Here is a 19,340-nt window from a genome sequence, read left to right on the forward strand (position 1 = left end):
TACTGAGAATTCAAAAGACAATCCACTTTATAAATACGCCATTAAGTACAGCACTGCGAACTGTCTTTCTTGATTATAAGCATGCAAGATAGATAGATAGATAGATAGATAGATAGATAGATAGATAGATAGATAGATAGATAGATAGATAGATAGATAGATAGATAGATAGATAGATAGATAGATAGATAGAATAGAATAGAATAGAAACCAATTCCATGTTTAAATGAAAGAAATTTCCACACCAATGGGCCTATTGCTTTACTTCATGCACATTCAGCTCACTTGTTCACTTCTTATTTTATGTTCTTTCCACTTACCAAGTGAATTCATCACCATGCTATTCGCAAGTTATTAAACCGTACATCATAACTTACACCTTGTCCACCTACAACATGCCTTGCAACTGTTGCTGATTTCCTCAGACATCTTGGATAGTGGGTGGAAATAATTTTTTAAGCTAATATTTATCTTCTCTCTCTCTCTCTCTCTCTCTCTCTCTCTCTCTCTCTCTCTCTCTCTCTCTCTCTCTCTCTCTACACTCTCTATCTTTCACTTTCTCTGTAATTACCACAGACAATGACTTTGACACATTTCCCTGTAAAAGAATACAAAGATGTTCACTTGAAACTCACATTTGTTAGCTAGCGATGTTATGTTGCAGATAATCATACTTCTACTGAACAATACTGTAGAAATAAAGTACATCATTCTGGTTATTTACCTTCTCCAAGCCTTCTGTGGTGTGCAGGTACACGCTGTCAAAACCTGAATCTCATTTGTTACATTGTTCAGTCTTAAAACAAATGCTTCCCGAAAAAGGTTCCGGTAACAACATTCATGGCAACAAATCAATTAAAAAAAACAAATTACAGGTTCATATTATTGGTATAAGTTTGGTATGTTATACAGATGGTTATACTGTACCTTATGTTACTGTAAAACTGACTGGCCACATAACCGGGATAAACATGGTCAAGGTGTCAGGTGTCATGTTCATGTAGCTTTATTGTCTGTTACTACAGTAGACATTGAAATTAAAAACACGTTCTTTTAGGAGAAATGTGCTACATAAAACAACACAGAACTACATAAGATCATGAGAAAAAAAGAAAAATATGAACCACAGTCAAGGTTGCTGTGAGATGTTTTATTATTAATGGAAGGAGTCTGCAGTGTCAGCACTTTATATCAGTCTGAGATATTGCTTCAAGTTTCCACTATGGTGGGATGTAGTCAAGTCCAAGGTTAAAACTAGACATGATGAAGGTCAAATCTTAAGGTTATACATCTGCTAGCATTCTTTGAAGTCAGGGAGGTGGTGTTGTTTTTATTTTAGCAAAAGTGATAAAATGAGTATTTCTGGAGGTGTGTGGGTCTTTAGACGTTGTTTGGAGATTGCTAGAGACTCAGTTGTTTAAACATCAGGTTCCACTATCTTGTGTGCCAGAATAGAGAAGACTGAGATGCCTTTTCATACCTAAAGATGGTGGGGCCAAGGTTGAGGATTGGATGTTCATGGTGCAGTGTGGGGTGTGAGGGGTTCGTTGTTTTTTTTTTTGCTCTGTAGGCCAGTGCGAGAGAACAAATGAAAGCAAGACTGATCAAAATCAAGGCAAAAAAAACCCATAAACTCTAAATTAGTTCATTTCCCCACTGATTAGCCAATATTTTATAGAAGTAAACATTTATACATTTTTACAAAATCTTGCTCAGGACAAAGACACTGTGTACCAAGACCAATTTCCAAGTATAATTCCATACAGAAATGCACAGACCTGTGTCCTGCAGTCCTACAGAAAAGTCTTCAGGATAAAAAGCTTTGAATTTTCTACTTTCTCAGTTGCATTTGCTTGTCTTATTAACTGTAAGATAAAGATAAATGGACAAAATTATACATATGTTTTGGTTTAACAAAGTGATTAGTGGATTTGGTAGTAACTTGATTTCAGGTTGGGTCACATCACATCATTCATTATTTTCTTATACATAACACAACATTATGTTTTAAACAATATAATACTTACATAACTGAGTGTAGCCTGAAAAGGTTGTACAAAAATATGTTTGGCACAAATATTTATTTGCATCTTGTAACTAACTGCTCTCTTACCTGTCAGTTCAGATATTTAAAACTCTTAATTGCTGTATCACCATTTTTTGTTGCAACAATTACATTTACAGGTTAATATATTTTTTTTTACAAGAGTTTATTGTTATATGTCCAGGAAACAGTTATGCAATACAGTGAATATTCAATACTCCCAGCAACTTCTAATATATCTCAGACATATCTTCATGGATGAGTGCTCACCAACTAAAACTCAACCCAAGCAAAACAGAACTGCTGGTCATTCCAGGTGATTCATCTCCAGGTCAAGATCTCCAAATAACACTTCATGACTCTCTGCTCTCCCCTTCAGCCACTGCTCGTAACCTTGGGGTAACTATGGACAATGAACTGTCTTTCTTCCCACATGTCGCTAATGTTGCTCGTTCTTGTCGATTTCTTCTCTATAAAATCCGAAGGATTCGACCATTTCTGTCCATACAGGCTGCCCAGGTGCTTGTTCAGACTCTTGTAATTTCAAGACTTGACTACTGCAACTCTCTGCTGGCAGGTCTTCCCCTGAACGCTATTCGTCCACTGCAAATGATCCAAAACGCAGCTGCACGACTTGTGTTCAACCAGCCCAAGTTCTCCCACACCACCCCACTGCTGCGCTCCCTTCACTGGCTTCCAGTAGCTGCATGTATCAGATTCAAAACACTGATGCTTGCCTACAAGGCCAAAATGGACCAGCACCATCTTACCTCAGTGACCTCATCACATCTCGCACTGCACCATGCTGTCCTCCAGCACTGCTTGACTGGTACCTCCTTCTCTCAGAATGAGAGGTAAGTACACTTCAAGGCTCTTCTCTGTTCTGGCACCGAGGTGGTGGAATGAACTTCCCCTAGATGTCCGTACAGCAGAGTCCCTGATTATCTTCAAACGACGACTGAAGACCTACCTCTTCCTGAAATACCTAAATGATCACTTTCAAAGTTTGTAGAATTCGAGTTATATTTATATTAAGTTTGTAATCTTGCGTACCAGTGTAGATTTATTAATTACTAGAGATTTAAAGCACTTTTGTATGTCTCTCTGGATAAGGGCGTCTGATAAATGCCGCAAATGTAAATGTAAATGTAATATAATGTAAACATTAAATGACATACATTTAAAGTACATTTATAATCTACATTGTTATTTGTCTGTTCAATGTCTGTGGTTGTCTACCATGTGTACCAGTTAAGAGTTTGATAGAATGAATTAAATAACATTGATATTAAATGTAATACATTTTAAATTCAGTAAAAATGTAAAGAATTATTATTAGATTTTTAATTTCTCCAATAATTCACCTGAAATATTTTGTCATGCCTCTTTGTAAAAAAGTCAATGATGTTCTTCACTAGTTGGAGATTTTTTTCTGATCCAGTTCATCCCAAAGCAGTTCAATAGGATTTAGGTGTGGTGACTGGGCAGGCCATTCCATTCCATTCCATTCCATTCCATTCCATAACACTCCAGCTGATTGTTTGTTCCCTAAATAACCCTTACAGAGCTTGGGCTTATGCTTTGGTTATTGTCTTGTTGTGTGGTGAAGTTGGTTACAGTAAGCCACAGTCCAAACATAATTGCATGGTGTTGAAGTATGGAAGGGAAGACATTTTGTTTCAGTTTTCCTTTCACCCGGAATAAGTATCCAACCTTCCCTGCCCTAAAACAACCCCAAACCATTATGTGTCCACCTCAATGTTTGACTGTTGGGGTAAAGCAGTCTGCTAACAGCTTCTCTCCTGTTCTTCTTACACACATCTTACACATGTTCTTCTTTAGATACTAACACAAATGTCTGTCCACAGAACAGTCTTTTAGTCATTCAATGTCCAATACTTGTATGTTTTTGCCTTTTAACTAGTTTGTTGAATACAAATGAAAGAAACATGCACGTGTCTCAAAAACCATGAAGGACTTGGTGTGTCCAGAAACAACAACAATTAAGGCAAAAGCTAAATTCTAAATTGTTTTCCTCCTGCCACCACTATTGTTCTTCCAGATCTAAAAAAGAAGCTTATCTCCATAGCTTCAAGCCGAGTATAGACATCATTATTCTGCCTCCATCTCTGTCTTTTCATATCTGCCAAAAAGGAAATTGAAGCCTCAAGATCAATTTGGAGCCCACTGTCTGAATGTTATTGGCTTTCTGGCTCCCTTATTTTCTGCCATACTCAATTGCTAAAGGCAGTGACTCAGGTGTTACAGTCTATGAAGATTTCTAGTCTGTACTGTGGCTTTTCCCCTTTCTCTCACTCTCCATTTCTCACTATGAGCGAACATATCACTATAATAGTTTTCTTCTTTCAGCCCAACCAAAAAAGACCTGTCCTAGATTGCATGAACTATGAAGAATTCCAGGAAAGTGAATCTGGGCCTTGTGGCTACCCGAGCCTCCCTTCGGGAACGATGGTAAGTCAGTGTAAGAGAAAGAGAAAGAGAGAGAGAGAGAAAGACAGAGAAAGAGGCTGAGAGCTACCACAGGGGATGAGAAGGTGACTGCAGAGATCATATTGATACCACTCAGATGCTCCTCTCGCACTCAAGCTTTTACGCCAATACAATTGTGGCCGGCGTGGGATCAGATTTTGTTCCAAGCATTTAGCAGTGCAATTGATTAGGTTTAAAAAAAGTGCTTGTTAGCAAAGCAATAGTCGGGAAGTGTTGCACAGCGCAGGTCCATTTTCGGTAGCGCAGTGGTGCAGATGGAAAAATTGACTTTGGATAACAGGAACACCACCAAAGACCTAATAGAATAACACTTGATAGTCTGAATTCAAGACTTAAAGATAGTCCTTGAACTCCAAATGTTTTTTTTTTTTCCTTTTACAAATGTTAGTATGACTCTCTATTTGGATCGTGTAGGTCTCAGACTATACTGTACATGGGAAGTGCACTAAGAGTCGATAGCCACTAGATGGCAATCTCTTTATTCTGTCAAACCTTTCAAAACGTTCTCAAGACTTTCTGTATACCTTTAATCACTGACTAAGATCATTTTTTAAGCCAGTTTACTTCTTATTAATGTACTTTTCATTATGTATTAATAATAGAATTGTAAAAAAAATACCTATTTAATATATATGATGGCAGGTATGTATATCAGGTCACCAGAGCTGTATGTTTTGAGAGAATCCTTTACACTGACCGTGTTTATGTTTTAGCTCAAAAGCAGCACGTGGTCTCAGTATTAACTATGTTCTCATCATCTTTTTTCAGTCCTAGATCACCTTTGGACAGGAACACTATGTCCCTTTAAACTTTAACTTGAGCTAAAGTACAAAAGTAGTTGCATTCAAATCTACTTAAGTATCCAAAATACTATTATTTATAATAGCTATGATGTTCCAAGACTGTCACAAGACCCTTTGCTCAATCAACTCAGTTTATGTAAAAAGACTCTAAAGTTACTCTGAGCACAACAATCTTTAAATAGAATGAAATTAATGAGTCAAATACTGATTAATATGAATGCAAATTATCATGAGCCCAAAATCTTTTGTTCAACTATAGAAATAAATTGTGCAAAATAAGACCACGAGTGTCATGGCAAGTTAGAATCAGAAGTTTATTTGATCATTTATTCCGCTTAAAATGTTCTGCTGTTGAACTGACGCTGAACTGTATGTTGGTGCAGTAGATACCACCAATCGGAAATCAAAACAAGTTTAAAACAGAACTCGACCCTGATTGGTGACTTTCTTCATGTTTGACCAGTTAAATTTTAATCTGCTCATAAACAAAAAGGAACGACTGATTTCTCAAAATGTAGTCGAGTAAAGAGTAAAATATTTGACTTTGAAATCTCATAAAGTCAAAGTAAAAGTCTCCACACATGGAAATACTTAGGTAAAGAACAACTATGTGAAAAAGCTACTCGAGTACAGTAACAAATTACATTTACTTCCTTACTGTACACCACTGCTTACATTTCTCACAGAGAAAAAAATGCAGTCTGCTTTCTATTTGAAACACGTAAATAGCACATTGGTTGCGAGTCCAAATTCCACCACCACTATTGTAAGGTACCATAAAGGCATCTGCTAAATGCTGTAAATGTAAAACTTGTCCTTAAGAAGTTAAATGACAGCATATGCAGATTGACTCATTCATTCATTCTGTTTATCCTGTGAATTATTATATCCATAATGCTGTATTATCTAAACAAACAAAATCGACTCACTCCTATAATAAATTGTATTTCAAACCTAAAAGAAATGTTAACATGTTCTGAAATCATTTCGCACTATGTGATGTGCAAAGCTCTAAAGGTGCACAATGATGGTTTTATTTCAGCTAAAGCCTCGAATAAAAGCAAACAAGCTTTATTGCTAGCTGTAAAACGAAGAGTACGAAGAGATTCATGATTACAGAGAAGATTACAGAGTGTGAATCACTTATATTATGTTTATCTTTTCATATCTGCCAAAACGGAAATTGAAGCCTAGAGATCGATTTGTATCTTGTGGGTTTTGTCTATGTCCTTCTTCTTGCATTTGAAAAACCTTTCTTTAAAGCTCAGTGTGGTTTAATATGAAACACTTCTGTGCCAGGAACGGAAATAATGTGCCAGTTTCCTCTCCTCAGCAGCCGTGGCCACTGTGGCAAGGAAAAACTCCCTTAGATGTTATGAGGAAGAAACCTTGCGAGGAACCAGACTCAAAAGGGGAACCCATCCTCATTTGGGTGATATCAAGAGTGTGATCATAAATCTTTCAACAATACAGAACACTGGAGAGAGAGAACTAACATGATTACTGGAGTGTAAGATTATAAGTGATGTTCTTTCTGCAGTCTTATACAGTCTTTATGGATAGTAGCTCCTAGTTTTATGAGCTCAACATTTGTGATCATCACAGATCCAGCATCAACAATACAACATAAGAACATATAAGAACAATAGAGTTCAATGCCTAATAGAGCCATATGTTTGTAATATCCATGACATCTAATGAAAGACAGTGAGATGGTCCATATTTGTTTTTAGTTTTTTCAAATCATGATATACTTATGATATTATACTTCTTCAAGTTTATCAGACTGTAAGTCTGCCCATAGAGGTACTGACAAAGTGAATGCTGCCTAAAAACAAACAAAAAAATATTTTAATAATAAATGAAGATCTGCATCAGTGTTTTTTTCCCCCATTTTGTTCTCTTTTCTCATACATGGCATAAACAAAGGTCATCCCTTGGCCCTAGTTTGGGCATTTCTGCTCTGTGTGTTTTTGTCCATAAATTCCTGTAAAGCAGAGAGAGCAAAGAGCAACATGATTACACCATCCAAAAGCACAAAACATTAACAACAACTTTAACAAACAGATCTGGACCAGTGTCTGTGTTTCTTTTGGCCAGTAGCCATGCTGAATGTTCTCTGAAAAAAATAACAGATAGATAGATAGATAGATAGATAGATAGATAGATAGATAGATAGATAGATAGATAGATAGATAGATAGATAGATAGATAGATAGATAGATAGATAGAAATAAAGATTTATTATTTATATATTTATATAACTGATGGCTAATAGTGATAACGGCGATATAAGTCTCACACCAGTCACAGGACAGAGATACAGTGTGCTTTATCTTTAGTGTGCATTATTATTGCAGACATTGTGAAACTTGCATTATGTGTTGGCTTCAAAACTTCACGAAAAAAAAAGCCGTTCTGGGTTTCCTCACACGTGACAGCCTTTTACACACAGAAAAATAAAGATAAGTAAAGATGGATGTACTGATGCATCCAGTTCTGCCCTTCACTGCCTTTCTGTAGGCCATGTGCGATAAGCCTATTACAACAGTCCATTGTGGTAATTGTGCAGCACATCAAGATCAGATCTTAACTGTGTTTTACCCTGAAAAATTATTTAGGGTTGGTGAAAAAGTCTCTGGTTGTTGCTTCACTGACTACACGCCCAGCAAAGCTAACCTTAGGCCATCTAGATAACTTGAGGATTTTCTTTCGGTACAATTTAGCATTGAAGAATTACAAAAAAAAGAATAAGAAAGCAGCTTTTTGAAGTAAAGGGGTTGAGATGTGCCAAAGCAAAGAAATGACTATTAATGACCAGGAGACTAAGAATGTTTTTTCATGATTGCAAAATGTGAATGTCTATCTATTACAAGATTGTATTCAGATTAAATACCTTCTCATATTGCAATCAAGTGTCCTGTTCTTCTTACACTGCCAATCTAACACGCTCATATCTAGTTCTCCTTTACAACATCAGCAGAACTGGTATTTTTCTGTTCACACAGGCCACTCAGGTGCTTGTTCAGTCCCAGGTCATTGCAAAAAAGTCTGAACAACTGCATCATGTTCCTAGCAGGTCTGGACATTGAGCCTCTTTAACTGAGTCAGAATGAGTCATAGGAGTTGTTTTCAACCTTCCTAGGTTCTCCCACACCACCCCTCATCTCCACTGGCTTCCTGTAGCTGCCAGCATCAGATTTAAAACACTGATGTGTGCCTACAAAGCCACAAATGGACCAGCACCCCTTAAAATCAGAGCACTTATCTCACCACATACTGCACTCTCTGATCCTCAACCAATACTCAGCTGGTCTCACCATCTCTCTGGGTACCAGGAAGACATGCTTCCAGGCTCTTCTCTGTTCTGGCACCAAGTCGGTGGAACAAATATTCACTTGATATCTAAACATGTGAATCTCTAGTAGTCTTCCTACAATGTCTAAAGAGTTTTAGACTGATGTATTCTTAGTCTGGGTACTAATGAGCCAGTTTTAGAATATATTTATTGATAAAGACTACAGGTCTACAGAGAGTAACCACATCTTCATTCACCCTTTCACAGTGAATTACCTTATTAACATGAGCAATTATTTTGCTAATTTACCATAGCCACCAGTTTCTTAATAAACATACATAACACAATAAGACTCCATTCATATTGCTGAGATAAAACCTGTCTTTGGATTGTATATAACAAGTCTTCAAATAACCATTTGCTAATTTATATGTGAGAAAAATCCCAATACAAATACATTCACATTCATTAAGTCCCCTTCTACATCGCTTCTCAATTTCCCACTAATGGCCTTCTAATTACAATAATGGAGATTTAATAGAATATCGAATTTTAACTCTAGCAGTGTAAACAGGCCAGAGGATCATTTATCATTTGGACAGTGTTTGATAATTAAAGTTAATGTCTCACAGCTGTGAGAATTTCGATCGTTGTTTGAAAAGTCCTTTCACCTCTGTGGAATATTTTACATGACAATTCATTACTTTGAATAAGTTAAACCTCACTGTACATCTCAAAGCCAAGTTAGAGTAAATGTGCCATCTGTGCAACTCAGTAAAAACATTGAAATTTGCATTTTGCAAGAGATATACGCTATATGGACAAACGTATTGGGGACACCTGATTTTCTAGCAATATGTGGTTCTTCCCCAAACTGTTACCACAATGTTGGCGGCACACAATTGCATATGTATTTGGAGGTGAGTAGTCGAAGGGGATTATAACTGCAAATAGAAACTAAATGTGTAATTGGATGTTTAAAAAGCACATACCAATCTCATAATCAAGGGTCCTCAAACTTTTTTCAATATAGTGTAAATGTTTAAAATATATTAACTTGCAATAAAGATGGCTTATTTGGTTTGAGAATGTTGATGGAGAAGTATAGAGAAGGACAGAAGGAATTCCATTGTGTATTTGTGGATTTAGAGAAAGCGTACGACAGAGTGCCAAGAGAGGAGTTGTGGTATTGTATGAGAAAGTCTGGTGTGTCAGAGAAGTATGCAAGGGTGGTGTAGGACATTTATGAGGACAGTGTGACAGCAGTGAAGTGTGCAGTAGGAAAGACAGACTGGTTCAGGGTGAAGGTTGAACTCCATCAAGTATCATCCCTGAGCCCTTTCCTGTTTGCAGTGGTGATAGACAGGTTGACGGATGAGGTCAGACAGGAGTCTCCCTGGACTATGATGTTTGCAGATGATATTGTGATTTGTGGTGAGAGTAGTAAGCAGGTTGAGAAGATCTTTGAGAGGTGGAGATATGTGCTGGAAGGGGAAGGGGAATGAAAGTCAGTAGGAGTAAGACAGAGTACATGTGTGTGAATGAAAGGGAGGGAAGTGGAGTGGTGCGGTTGCAGGGAGAAGAGGTAAAAAAGGTGGAGTTCTGGAGTAATGGAGAGTGTGTTAGGGAAGTAAAGAAAAGAGTGCAGGCAGGGCGGAGTGCGTGGAGAAGAGTGACAGGAGTGATTTGTGATAGTAGGGTATCTGCAAGAATGAAAGGGAAAGTTTATAGGACTGTGGTGAGACCTGCGATGTTGTATGGTTTAGAGACAGTGGCATTGAGTAAAAGACAGGAGGTGGAGCTGGAGGTAGCAGAGCTGAAGATGTTAAGGTTTTCATGGGAGTGACGAGGATGGACAGGATTAGAAATTAAATTATTATAGGGACAGCCCATGTAGGATGTTTTGGTGACATGGTGAGGGAGGCGAGATTGAGCTGATTTGGACATGTGCAGAGGAGGGACATGAGTTATATTGGTAGAAGGATGCTAAGGATGGAGCCACCAGGAAGGAGGAAAAGAGGAAGGCCAAGGAGGAGGTTCATGGATGTGGTAAAGGAAGAAATGCAGGTAGTTGGTGTGAAAGAGGCAAATGTAGAGGACAGGGGGTATGGAGACGGATGATCCGCTGTGGCGACCCCTAATGAGAGCAGCTGAAAGAAGAAGAAGAAGAAGAAGTTTAAAATATATTAACTTTGTTTTGTCAATGTGTTTCTTATGTGTCAGGTCAAGATCCAGATCGGGTGTTTGTATATGCCCCATGGTTGTGTAACAGTTTTAGTGTGTTTTGTATAACAGCGCTACAGAATGTCCTGGAACCCAACCCATTTTTGAATGATTTTACGATTGACGTCAGACTACACACTACTACACACAATAACACAAAAGGTTAAAGAGGTCAGTGTTGCATTTACACATTTCTGTTTCTCATTCTGTTTGTGTTTAAGGTTTATTTTATTATGTCTGAGAAAGTAAAATGGACCCGAGATCAGTAACCAGATAACAGTGGGAGGCAGTCAGCTGATTGAAGGGGTGGAAAGTTGGATAGGTAGAACAGACGCTACACCTCCTTTCACAACCAATCAGCATGATCACGGGGTTATGAACCAAAGCTATATCAGCTCCAGCTTTCCATAAAAACATATACTTGTTTAAAACACCACTTTTCAAGTGCATTTAGAGCGCATTTCTTATTGGAATTCAGGGGCTTTTCACCAGAAAGATTTCTAGATTCAGCCAGCATACAGTAAGGATTATGTTGATGATGTTAATTGATAGTCTATAAGTATATATGATTTATAGAAGTGATTTGTTGTAACATTATAAATGAAATCTCATTTCTCTTTTTAGATTGAAGTTGAATGGCAGTCATGGCTCCAATTTTACACACTGGATATATAGAGTAAGGGATTGCTTTTTTGCTTCTATTGTATTTTTTGGCATACAACTTCACTGTTCATCATGGCATTTGACTCATTTCTGAACAAGAATGAGTCAAAATTGATAATTAGCTAGCTAGGTATAAATATACATACATACATACATACATACATACATACATACATACATACATACATACAGAATGATATCTTTAAATATTTTTAATACAGGTACATTTATCAAATAAAGTAAATCATTTAAAACCTTAGTTGTCCATTTTCTTTTCGTTTAACTCATTTTAAGCTTTAAAAAAAAATTTTATTAGGGGATCATTTTGCTCCTTTTAAAAAAATAAAATAAATAGTAAATTTACACTTGAATGTTTTGAAATAGATTTAATGCTAGCTTGCTGTAATCTTGTAATATGAAATATTAGATATAAGTTAAGAAGATGATAATGCGACCATTTACCATGTCGTTTAAAGATTTACATCTCTACATCTCTCTTTTCCTCACAGACAGAAGCAGTATGTTAATAACCCTCACCTGGATAACATGGAAGAGGACATACTTTACCACTTTAACCTGGGCACAAAGACCCACAACCTGCCTGCCATGTTTGGTGACATTAAGGTGTGTAAAAAGGAAAAAGAAATAAAAGGAAAAGAAGAAGAGAGTAGAGAAATATAGGCTGCACTGGGTTTTTTTATGCAGAGTGCTAATTTGCATGTCATCTCAAAGCTTCCAGAAATTTCCATAGTGCTCCAAGTCCTCCTCTTCATGATATCTGCAGCCATTTTGAACCTTTTGCATTCATTCTTTAGAAACAAAAAACAAACTGTTTCATTTTGTTGGTTGTATTTTCACGGTATTATTTTGTTTTTGTTTTTTTGCTACCATATTTTATTGTGTGCAATACTTTCAAACACCAGCAACATTTCACACTCCAATGTTACTTGCTCAAAATGGTAATGTATATCCCTGTGTCTATATGTGTGTCTGTCTAATGGTGTTGTGTAGTTTGTGTGTGTCGGAGGCAGTGCCAACCGAATGAGATCTTTTGCTCAGTTCATCCATCAGCAGCTGGAGCTTCCAGGTAATGCTGATGATATCAGCGATATCTGTGAGGGGACTGACCGCTACTCCATGTACAAAGCGGGGCCTGTGCTATCCATCAGTGTGAGTGTGTGTGGAGTAGTAGCAGTAGTAGTAATATTAGTATTAATAGTTGTAATAGTAATAACAGTAGTAAATATTATTAGTAGTAGTTGTTGTAATAGTGTTTGAATTTAATAGTCTTAGTATTAGCATTAATAGTACTAGTAAAACAGTAGTAAGTAAAGTTCTAGAAATAGTAGTGGTTTTTCTAGTTAATTATATTAGGATTTATAACATTTAAATTCCCTAAAGCAAAATGTAATCATTGACAGATTATATTTCTTTATCTTTTCCCAGCATGGTATGGGTGTCCCATCCATCTCCATAATGTTGCACGAACTCATCAAGCTCCTGTACCACGCTCACTGTAGTGATGTTATGGTGTTTCGCATCGGCACCTCAGGAGGCATTGGTATCTAAACTTCACATTCACATTTCCTTTTTACAACCTAGTTCCTACATTAAATTCATTACTGTGATAATACTAATCATACATAACCATAAACACTTATTTAACAAAAGCAACCTTTTTTTCTGTGCAAGAACATCTGTATGTATAAGTTTGAATTAGACTTTTGAATTAGATTTTTAATCAGAGCTTAACATTACTTCTTACCCTTTTGTGTATGTGTGTGTTAAGGTCTTCCTCCTGGCACGGTGGTGATCACTGACAAAGCGGTGGATTCTTTCTTCAGGCCGCAGTTTGAGCAGGTGGTTCTTGGTAAAGTGATTACCAGGAGCACAGAGCTGGATAAGGGCATGGCAGAAGAGCTCTTGCAGTGTTCCACTAAACTGCCCAACTGTCCCTCCGTTATCGGGAACACCATGTGCACACACGACTTCTATGAAGGTGAACCAACCTGGATTAGGACCATGAACGTTTTACTGTTATACACTGTCATTATATAGAGCCATATAGAGCCTTGACAATTACACATTATGCACTTGAATGCAAAAGTTTGCATATCTTTTGGACACATTGAAGAGATATAACTAAAAAATATGTGAAAATGATAAGAGGGATATTACTTTAAATCAATTTCTTGATAATATTAAATTGCAAGTCCTCTAAATTTTTTCCTTTTTAACTGTTTTAACATAAATGTCATGCACATTAGAGGAATATGGCCCAGATATTAAATTCAATTCAATTCATTTTTATTTGTATTTTAACTATGAACATTGTCTCAAAGCAGCTTTACACAGATAATGCGGTGATAAAGAATAAGATGGTGTAAGTTTGCCCCTGATGAGAAAGCAGGTGGCAACTATATTTAAGACATATTAAAGTCTTTATTTAGATTTTCCCAGCAAGAACATTTTCTGTCCATATTTTGTATTTGTCATATTTTATACAATATTAAAGAATATTAGCAATAAACTGTAAAATAGAGCTATATTGAAAAAATGTTTACCCTCAAAGGAGATGCGAAGTCAAAAAATAAATATTCCCAAGGTAAAGTTATGTGTATTCAGAATCTGATTATGCACATGTTTGTTTAGTTATAATTCCTTCACAATTTCAGAATTGAATTCTCACTATAAATGTGTAAGAAATATACAGAATATTTTCCATTTGTATTAGATATGATGTCATTCCAGGTAAGCTTGATAACACACCCTGCTTTATGGTACTTTATAATTGTCTTGTTCTGCCACAGGCCAGGGCAGACTGGACGGTGCTCTGTGCTCCTTCTCCACTGAGGAAAAGCTGGAGTATCTGAAGAAGGCCCATGAGGCTGGCATCAAGAACATTGAAATGGAGTCCACTGTCTTTGCTGCCATGTGTCGCATCTGCAACCTTAAAGGTACACTGCAAACTGTTCCGCTTTCAAACATTTGTAACTGCTTGGGTTTTTTTTTTTACTTTATGACATTCCCAAATGGCCATTCAATCTTAAATTAAAGTTCATAATCACTAGCAATTACTATCTTGTGGGATGTTTTTCCAAACGGTTACACATGTCGAGCTTTGATCTGTCAAACTACAGTTATAGCTAAGTATTGTAATTTAATGTTTTAATAACCTTTAAATGCGCAAACAACTCATTTACTAAATCGCTGAATCTACTGTGAACGAGTCACAGATGACATGTAGGCAAGCCTGACGCACTGGAAAGCTTTTAATCACAACATTTCAGTGCAATTTAGGGATTTAAATAACCACCACATGCTCAGCACACTGCCCCCCCAAAAAGAAAAACTTCTTTGAGAACCTAAATTGATAAATCCTTTACAAGTCAGAGCATGCAGCCTCAGATAAATCTGATTGACATGATACCTTTTATACCAACGTCTATTATCTTACACATTATACTTATTATGCTCTCAGGACATAGAGTATTAATCAGATGTGTTTGTGCAGCTGCAGTGATCTGTGTAACTCTGCTGAACCGGTTGGAAGGGGACCAGATTTCCACGCCCCATGACGTGCTGGTAGAATACCAGCAGAGACCTCAGTACCTGGTGGCTCATTTCATCAAAAAACACTTGACACTTCTCTGAAAACATTATTGTTGGTGTGTCTTATTATTTAATTCCAGATTTTAGAACTATTTCTCCACCCTGAATCTCTATCTCCTGTCTTTGTAGCTTTCGTCTGATGATCAAGGTGATCATGGACAGCCATTTTAACACTGAAAAAAAATACTCTAGCTATTATAGACAAAAATAATTGGGACTGTTTATCATCAGTTATAGGCAGTTCAGTAAAAAGGTGTGATTACAAACTACACTCTTCAGACATTAATATTTTGGGATATGTGAGAGAATTTGATTACAGTTGTTCTGATAACCAGAACAAAGAAGCAAACCTGAGCATAACCATAAGCAAAACCAAAAGCATAGAAATGCGAGATAAAGAGTACTGTGAAAGATAAGACTATATGCAAGTGCTAATCAAGGTGACAAAGAGCAGGACAGGTGAGGGTGCAGTAGCTGATGGTTAACGTCCAGAGACATAAACCTTATCGTAACAAACACGGAGACAGACGAATTAATGAAGACAAATAGATATAAATTGATAGATAGATGGATGGATAACCAGACAGATGGACAGACAAATAGATTGGCCCATGGCAAAAAGTTGCAGTGATGGTGCAGTGATTATCCAGTTGGTTAAAGAAGCATATCGCACATGAGTAAGATATTCCAAGACAAAGACTAATACAACCATGATAACACAATTTAACATAACTTATGACCAAATTCATGTATTTGAATAAGCAAATCCATTCATTGGAAATACTTAATGAACTGTTGAGATACACATTACTGTATTAAAAGGTGTGTTCTGTGATCGCATATACGTGCTAGATTTGCAGTAGACCAGGTTGAAAAAATAATGCATTCTGAAAAAGGTTTAAAAGAAATATGTGCAATGTTTGATTTAGTGAAAAACATAATCAACAGCTACAAAAGCCTGTATATAATGTTTATAAGACGTATTTGTCAATGCTGTGGTTTGATTACTGTACATATGTTGTAGATATGTTAAATGTTACTGTTTATTTGTATTCTCATTGCACAAAGTACTTGAGTTTGAATCGTAATGATTTTTCTAAGGTGCTAAATGTCTTTCCAAAGGTGCAGAATCGAATATCTGTAATAAAGTGTTTCTTACTGCTTGTGTAAATAAATGTACTGTCCAAAATATCTACTTCTTTGAAAAAGTCGTTCTTATCGTGCTTTTTTTTTAAATGGATCTCTGCAAATCAAATCTATATCCTTACCCATATGCACTGACACACTAAAGCACATCAAACACAAATGCTGTTGGTTGGTAGGTTGGTTTCAAAACTCGTGCCTTGTTTTATTCAGCGTAATAACATTGAAACGCATCCTAAGTATAAAGTATTTCAATCAGGTGGTTTATTTGATAATGACCAGATCAACTGCCATGTGTAAGGTGCCTTCAGACTAAACTCATCAGTCTTCAAAGAAGAAGTCCAGATCATTAAATCTGTGTGGTACTTGAGTAAAAATATAAACTTAACTACAGTATTAATCCAGTATCCAGTTTTGTTTTTTTTTTTACTTTTTTTAATATACTTAAGTATCAAAAGTGAAAGTATTCTTTTACTGAATAAGAACTACATTTGAAAGACTGTGACTATGGGGGGCACTGAATTGCACCAGATACATGGTGTGATGAGAGACCCCAATATTCACACACTTTCACCAGAACCATTGGGTTACACTTGGGGTTTCACGACAGCTTGTTATTTGACACAATATTATGTATGATGTACAAAGATGTGATTCTTCTTTTGAAATGGAGTTAAAAGTGGAGATAGAAGGTAAAATATTACACTCAAATGTGAAGTCCTGATCAATTGGATTTAAAAACCTGCAGTCATACTACATCAAAGACTGGACACTTATCCCTATTTAAAACCATCGTCTCTTAGACACACATTAATAGACCCACAAGTGTAACCCTCATTTCAGCAGTATTGTTGTTCAGATTTAACTGAATTATAAATTCACATTTAAAATAGAATATTACATCGCTTTGGTAAAGCATTATATTTCCAGTATTATGCAGTATGTGGAAAAATTATTATTCTTTCTTTTCCTTTTTATTCAAGTTTCTGCCTGGAATAAAAATCATGTCGCTCTACTGTGGAACAGAATGTCCTGTTCCTGTTCTTGTTTTTTCCCCCACATAAGTTAAATCATAAGAGAGATATAAAAAGGTTAGGACTTAAAGGCGGTGGATTCTGTGTCCCGTCGTGGTGGTTTCGGCGGTGGGATTTCTGAAAGCAGTGCTCTTGCGTAATGTGTTTGATGAAGACCCGCATTCCTGAGCGCCTGCTCTACACGCACCCGAGGGTCGGACACGATCTGTAACAGACACACAAACACACACACAGAAATAAAACACTCACTCATGAATGTGTTCTGTGTTGGGCAAAGATACATCGAAATATACTTTCAAATAAAATAACAAATACCTTAACTTTAAGTGTATTAAAATAAAGTACTAAATACAGCAGCTACATCATGCTACATCATACATACCAAAATAAACTATTGTAATTTTTTATTTTAAAAATACAAAAAAATACTTTGACAAGGGAGCAGAACATTTCTTCTCAAACATTCCATCAGTTGGCCTGTTTGATCTGTTCTTCACCATTACACTCTCGGTCTATTAAGTAAACAATGTCTGAAAGCAACATCTTTTCTCGGAGTCACACAATAAATCTGACATATGCAACCAGTTAATAGATCAAATATCCTAATTTAGTTACTTGGCGTTTGGTATCGAAGGGCTACTTTGCATCAGGAACACCGACTCAATGACTAACAAGTCATTCATAAGAAGAAACTGATGGCACCTGCATTCATAGCAACTGGTTTCTTACCTTCAAAACGTTCTTCCATTTAAAACAATTCTCTTTTCTGATATTAACAAGTCTGGGCAAAGTATTGAGTAGGCACTAATCAGAGGCTGCATTTATATGATGTCATCATGTCGACTTCTTACAAATTTTACAGTATTTAAAAACTTCAAAAACACAAACCACTGAAGTTTTTTGATGAAAATGTGAAGCCATTTTCATCAAATCCTATCAAATACAAATGACAAAATCCTATTTTATATTTGAAATAAGTACTGCCCATTCCTGAATGTTTTAATAAATTAATAAGGAATACAACACTTGGATGTGTGATGTTATAAAAAAAAGATTTTGGGATGCTGCCGCTGTGAAGCCGCGGTACTGTTTTTACCCTGAAGTGATGATCATTTCATAACAGCACATTTTGAAGAGTTTCAAAAGAGGAAGAGAGAAAATTGTGTTGTGGTGTGTGTGTGTGTGTGTGTGTGTGTGTGTGTGTGTGTGTGTGTGTGTGTGTGTGTGTGTGTGTGTGTGTAAAGCAGTTATAGCAGTTACAACAGTTCAAGAATGGCGTTTTCTCCATTCTAACTTTTGTTTGAAATAGTTTATTTCTCACAGTTCTTAAAAACAATGTTATATTAACCCTATCTGAATGACCTGCACCCTGACTCTCAAATAGAATAAGGGAAATTAAATTAAATTAAATCTTTGTTTTTTTTTAATCCTGATTTTAAAATTAGTCACTTATCTTGGTAACTGATCTTGATTCTGAGGGCATGGTCCTGAAAAGTCCATATTATGAAACACAGGCAGTGTTGTGAAGTTATAACACACTTTATCATGACGGAAAAATGTTGAATCACTGTTTGGCCTTGTCCCATTGCTCTGTGTCAATATTCCAGTAAGGTAGACAACTTAACTGTGGACAAACACTGTCTAAAACCAGATGTGTCCAGGGAAGGATGTATATAATGTTATTATTAGTATTAGTAATAGTAGTTTTGTTGTTATAATTATTACTTTCATTATTATAAACTATTTAAAAATTACATTTATAAATTAATTCTTCTTGTTCTTCTTTCAGCTTCTACCATTAGAAGTCTCTATACCCCCCATCCTCTACATCTGCCTCTTTCACACCAACTACCTGCACATCGCTAAACTATACAACATCTCAGGTCTCGCCACAGTCCTATAAACTTTCCTTTTCACTCGCAGAAACCCTTCTATCACAAATCCATTAATTCAATTGTGAATAATTATTTTAAGTATATATTTATAATGTGAATTATATAAGAATTAAT

The 19,340-nt window shown here is 36.3% G+C and overlaps 2 protein-coding genes across 4 annotated transcripts in view; one reads left to right on the forward strand and one right to left on the reverse strand.

Annotated features, from left to right (window-relative positions):
* Positions 1 to 11,281: 11,281 nt before the first annotated feature.
* On the forward strand, positions 11,282 to 16,345 carry upp2 (uridine phosphorylase 2). Of its 2 annotated transcripts, none has more exons than XM_083537809.1 (8): positions 11,282 to 11,399; positions 11,511 to 11,555; positions 12,052 to 12,166; positions 12,554 to 12,712; positions 12,989 to 13,103; positions 13,332 to 13,541; positions 14,353 to 14,499; positions 15,057 to 16,345. In XM_083537809.1, the coding sequence occupies exons 2-8, from the start codon at positions 11,515 to 11,517 to the stop codon at positions 15,194 to 15,196; spliced, it is 927 nt and encodes a 308-aa protein (XP_083393935.1). In that variant the 5' UTR covers positions 11,282 to 11,399; positions 11,511 to 11,514; the 3' UTR covers positions 15,197 to 16,345. The 2 variants fall into 2 exon arrangements, with proteins under 2 accessions (XP_083393935.1, XP_083393934.1); XM_083537808.1 differs by having other exon boundaries at positions 11,298 to 11,399; positions 11,504 to 11,555.
* Positions 16,346 to 16,539: 194 nt separating this feature from the next.
* LOC310724012 (coiled-coil domain-containing protein 148-like) overlaps positions 16,540 to 19,340 on the reverse strand; it is a 129,761-nt gene continuing 126,960 nt past the window's right edge. For both annotated transcript variants that reach the window (XM_083537751.1, XM_083537750.1), the window contains exon 15: positions 16,540 to 17,536. In XM_083537751.1, coding sequence (XP_083393877.1) covers positions 17,390 to 17,536 — 147 coding nt within the window. In that variant the 3' untranslated portion in view covers positions 16,540 to 17,389. The remainder of the gene's footprint in view (positions 17,537 to 19,340) is intronic.

Source organism: Silurus aristotelis (genome assembly GCF_946808225.1).
Source record: "Silurus aristotelis genome assembly, chromosome: 3".
Lineage (NCBI taxonomy): Eukaryota > Metazoa > Chordata > Actinopteri > Siluriformes > Siluridae > Silurus > Silurus aristotelis.

What these genes read in the sequence shown, in the direction of transcription:
- upp2 (XM_083537809.1), top strand. Translation starts at nt 11,515, where the DNA reads ATGGCAGTCATGGCTCCAATTTTACACACTGGATATATAGA. An exon ending in CCATGTTTGGTGACATTAAG is followed by an intron (nt 12,167 to 12,553) that starts GTGTGTAAAAAG and finishes GGTGTTGTGTAG; the next exon opens with TTTGTGTGTGTCGGAGGCAG. An exon ending in CACACACGACTTCTATGAAG is followed by an intron (nt 13,542 to 14,352) that starts GTGAACCAACCT and finishes GTTCTGCCACAG; the next exon opens with GCCAGGGCAGACTGGACGGT.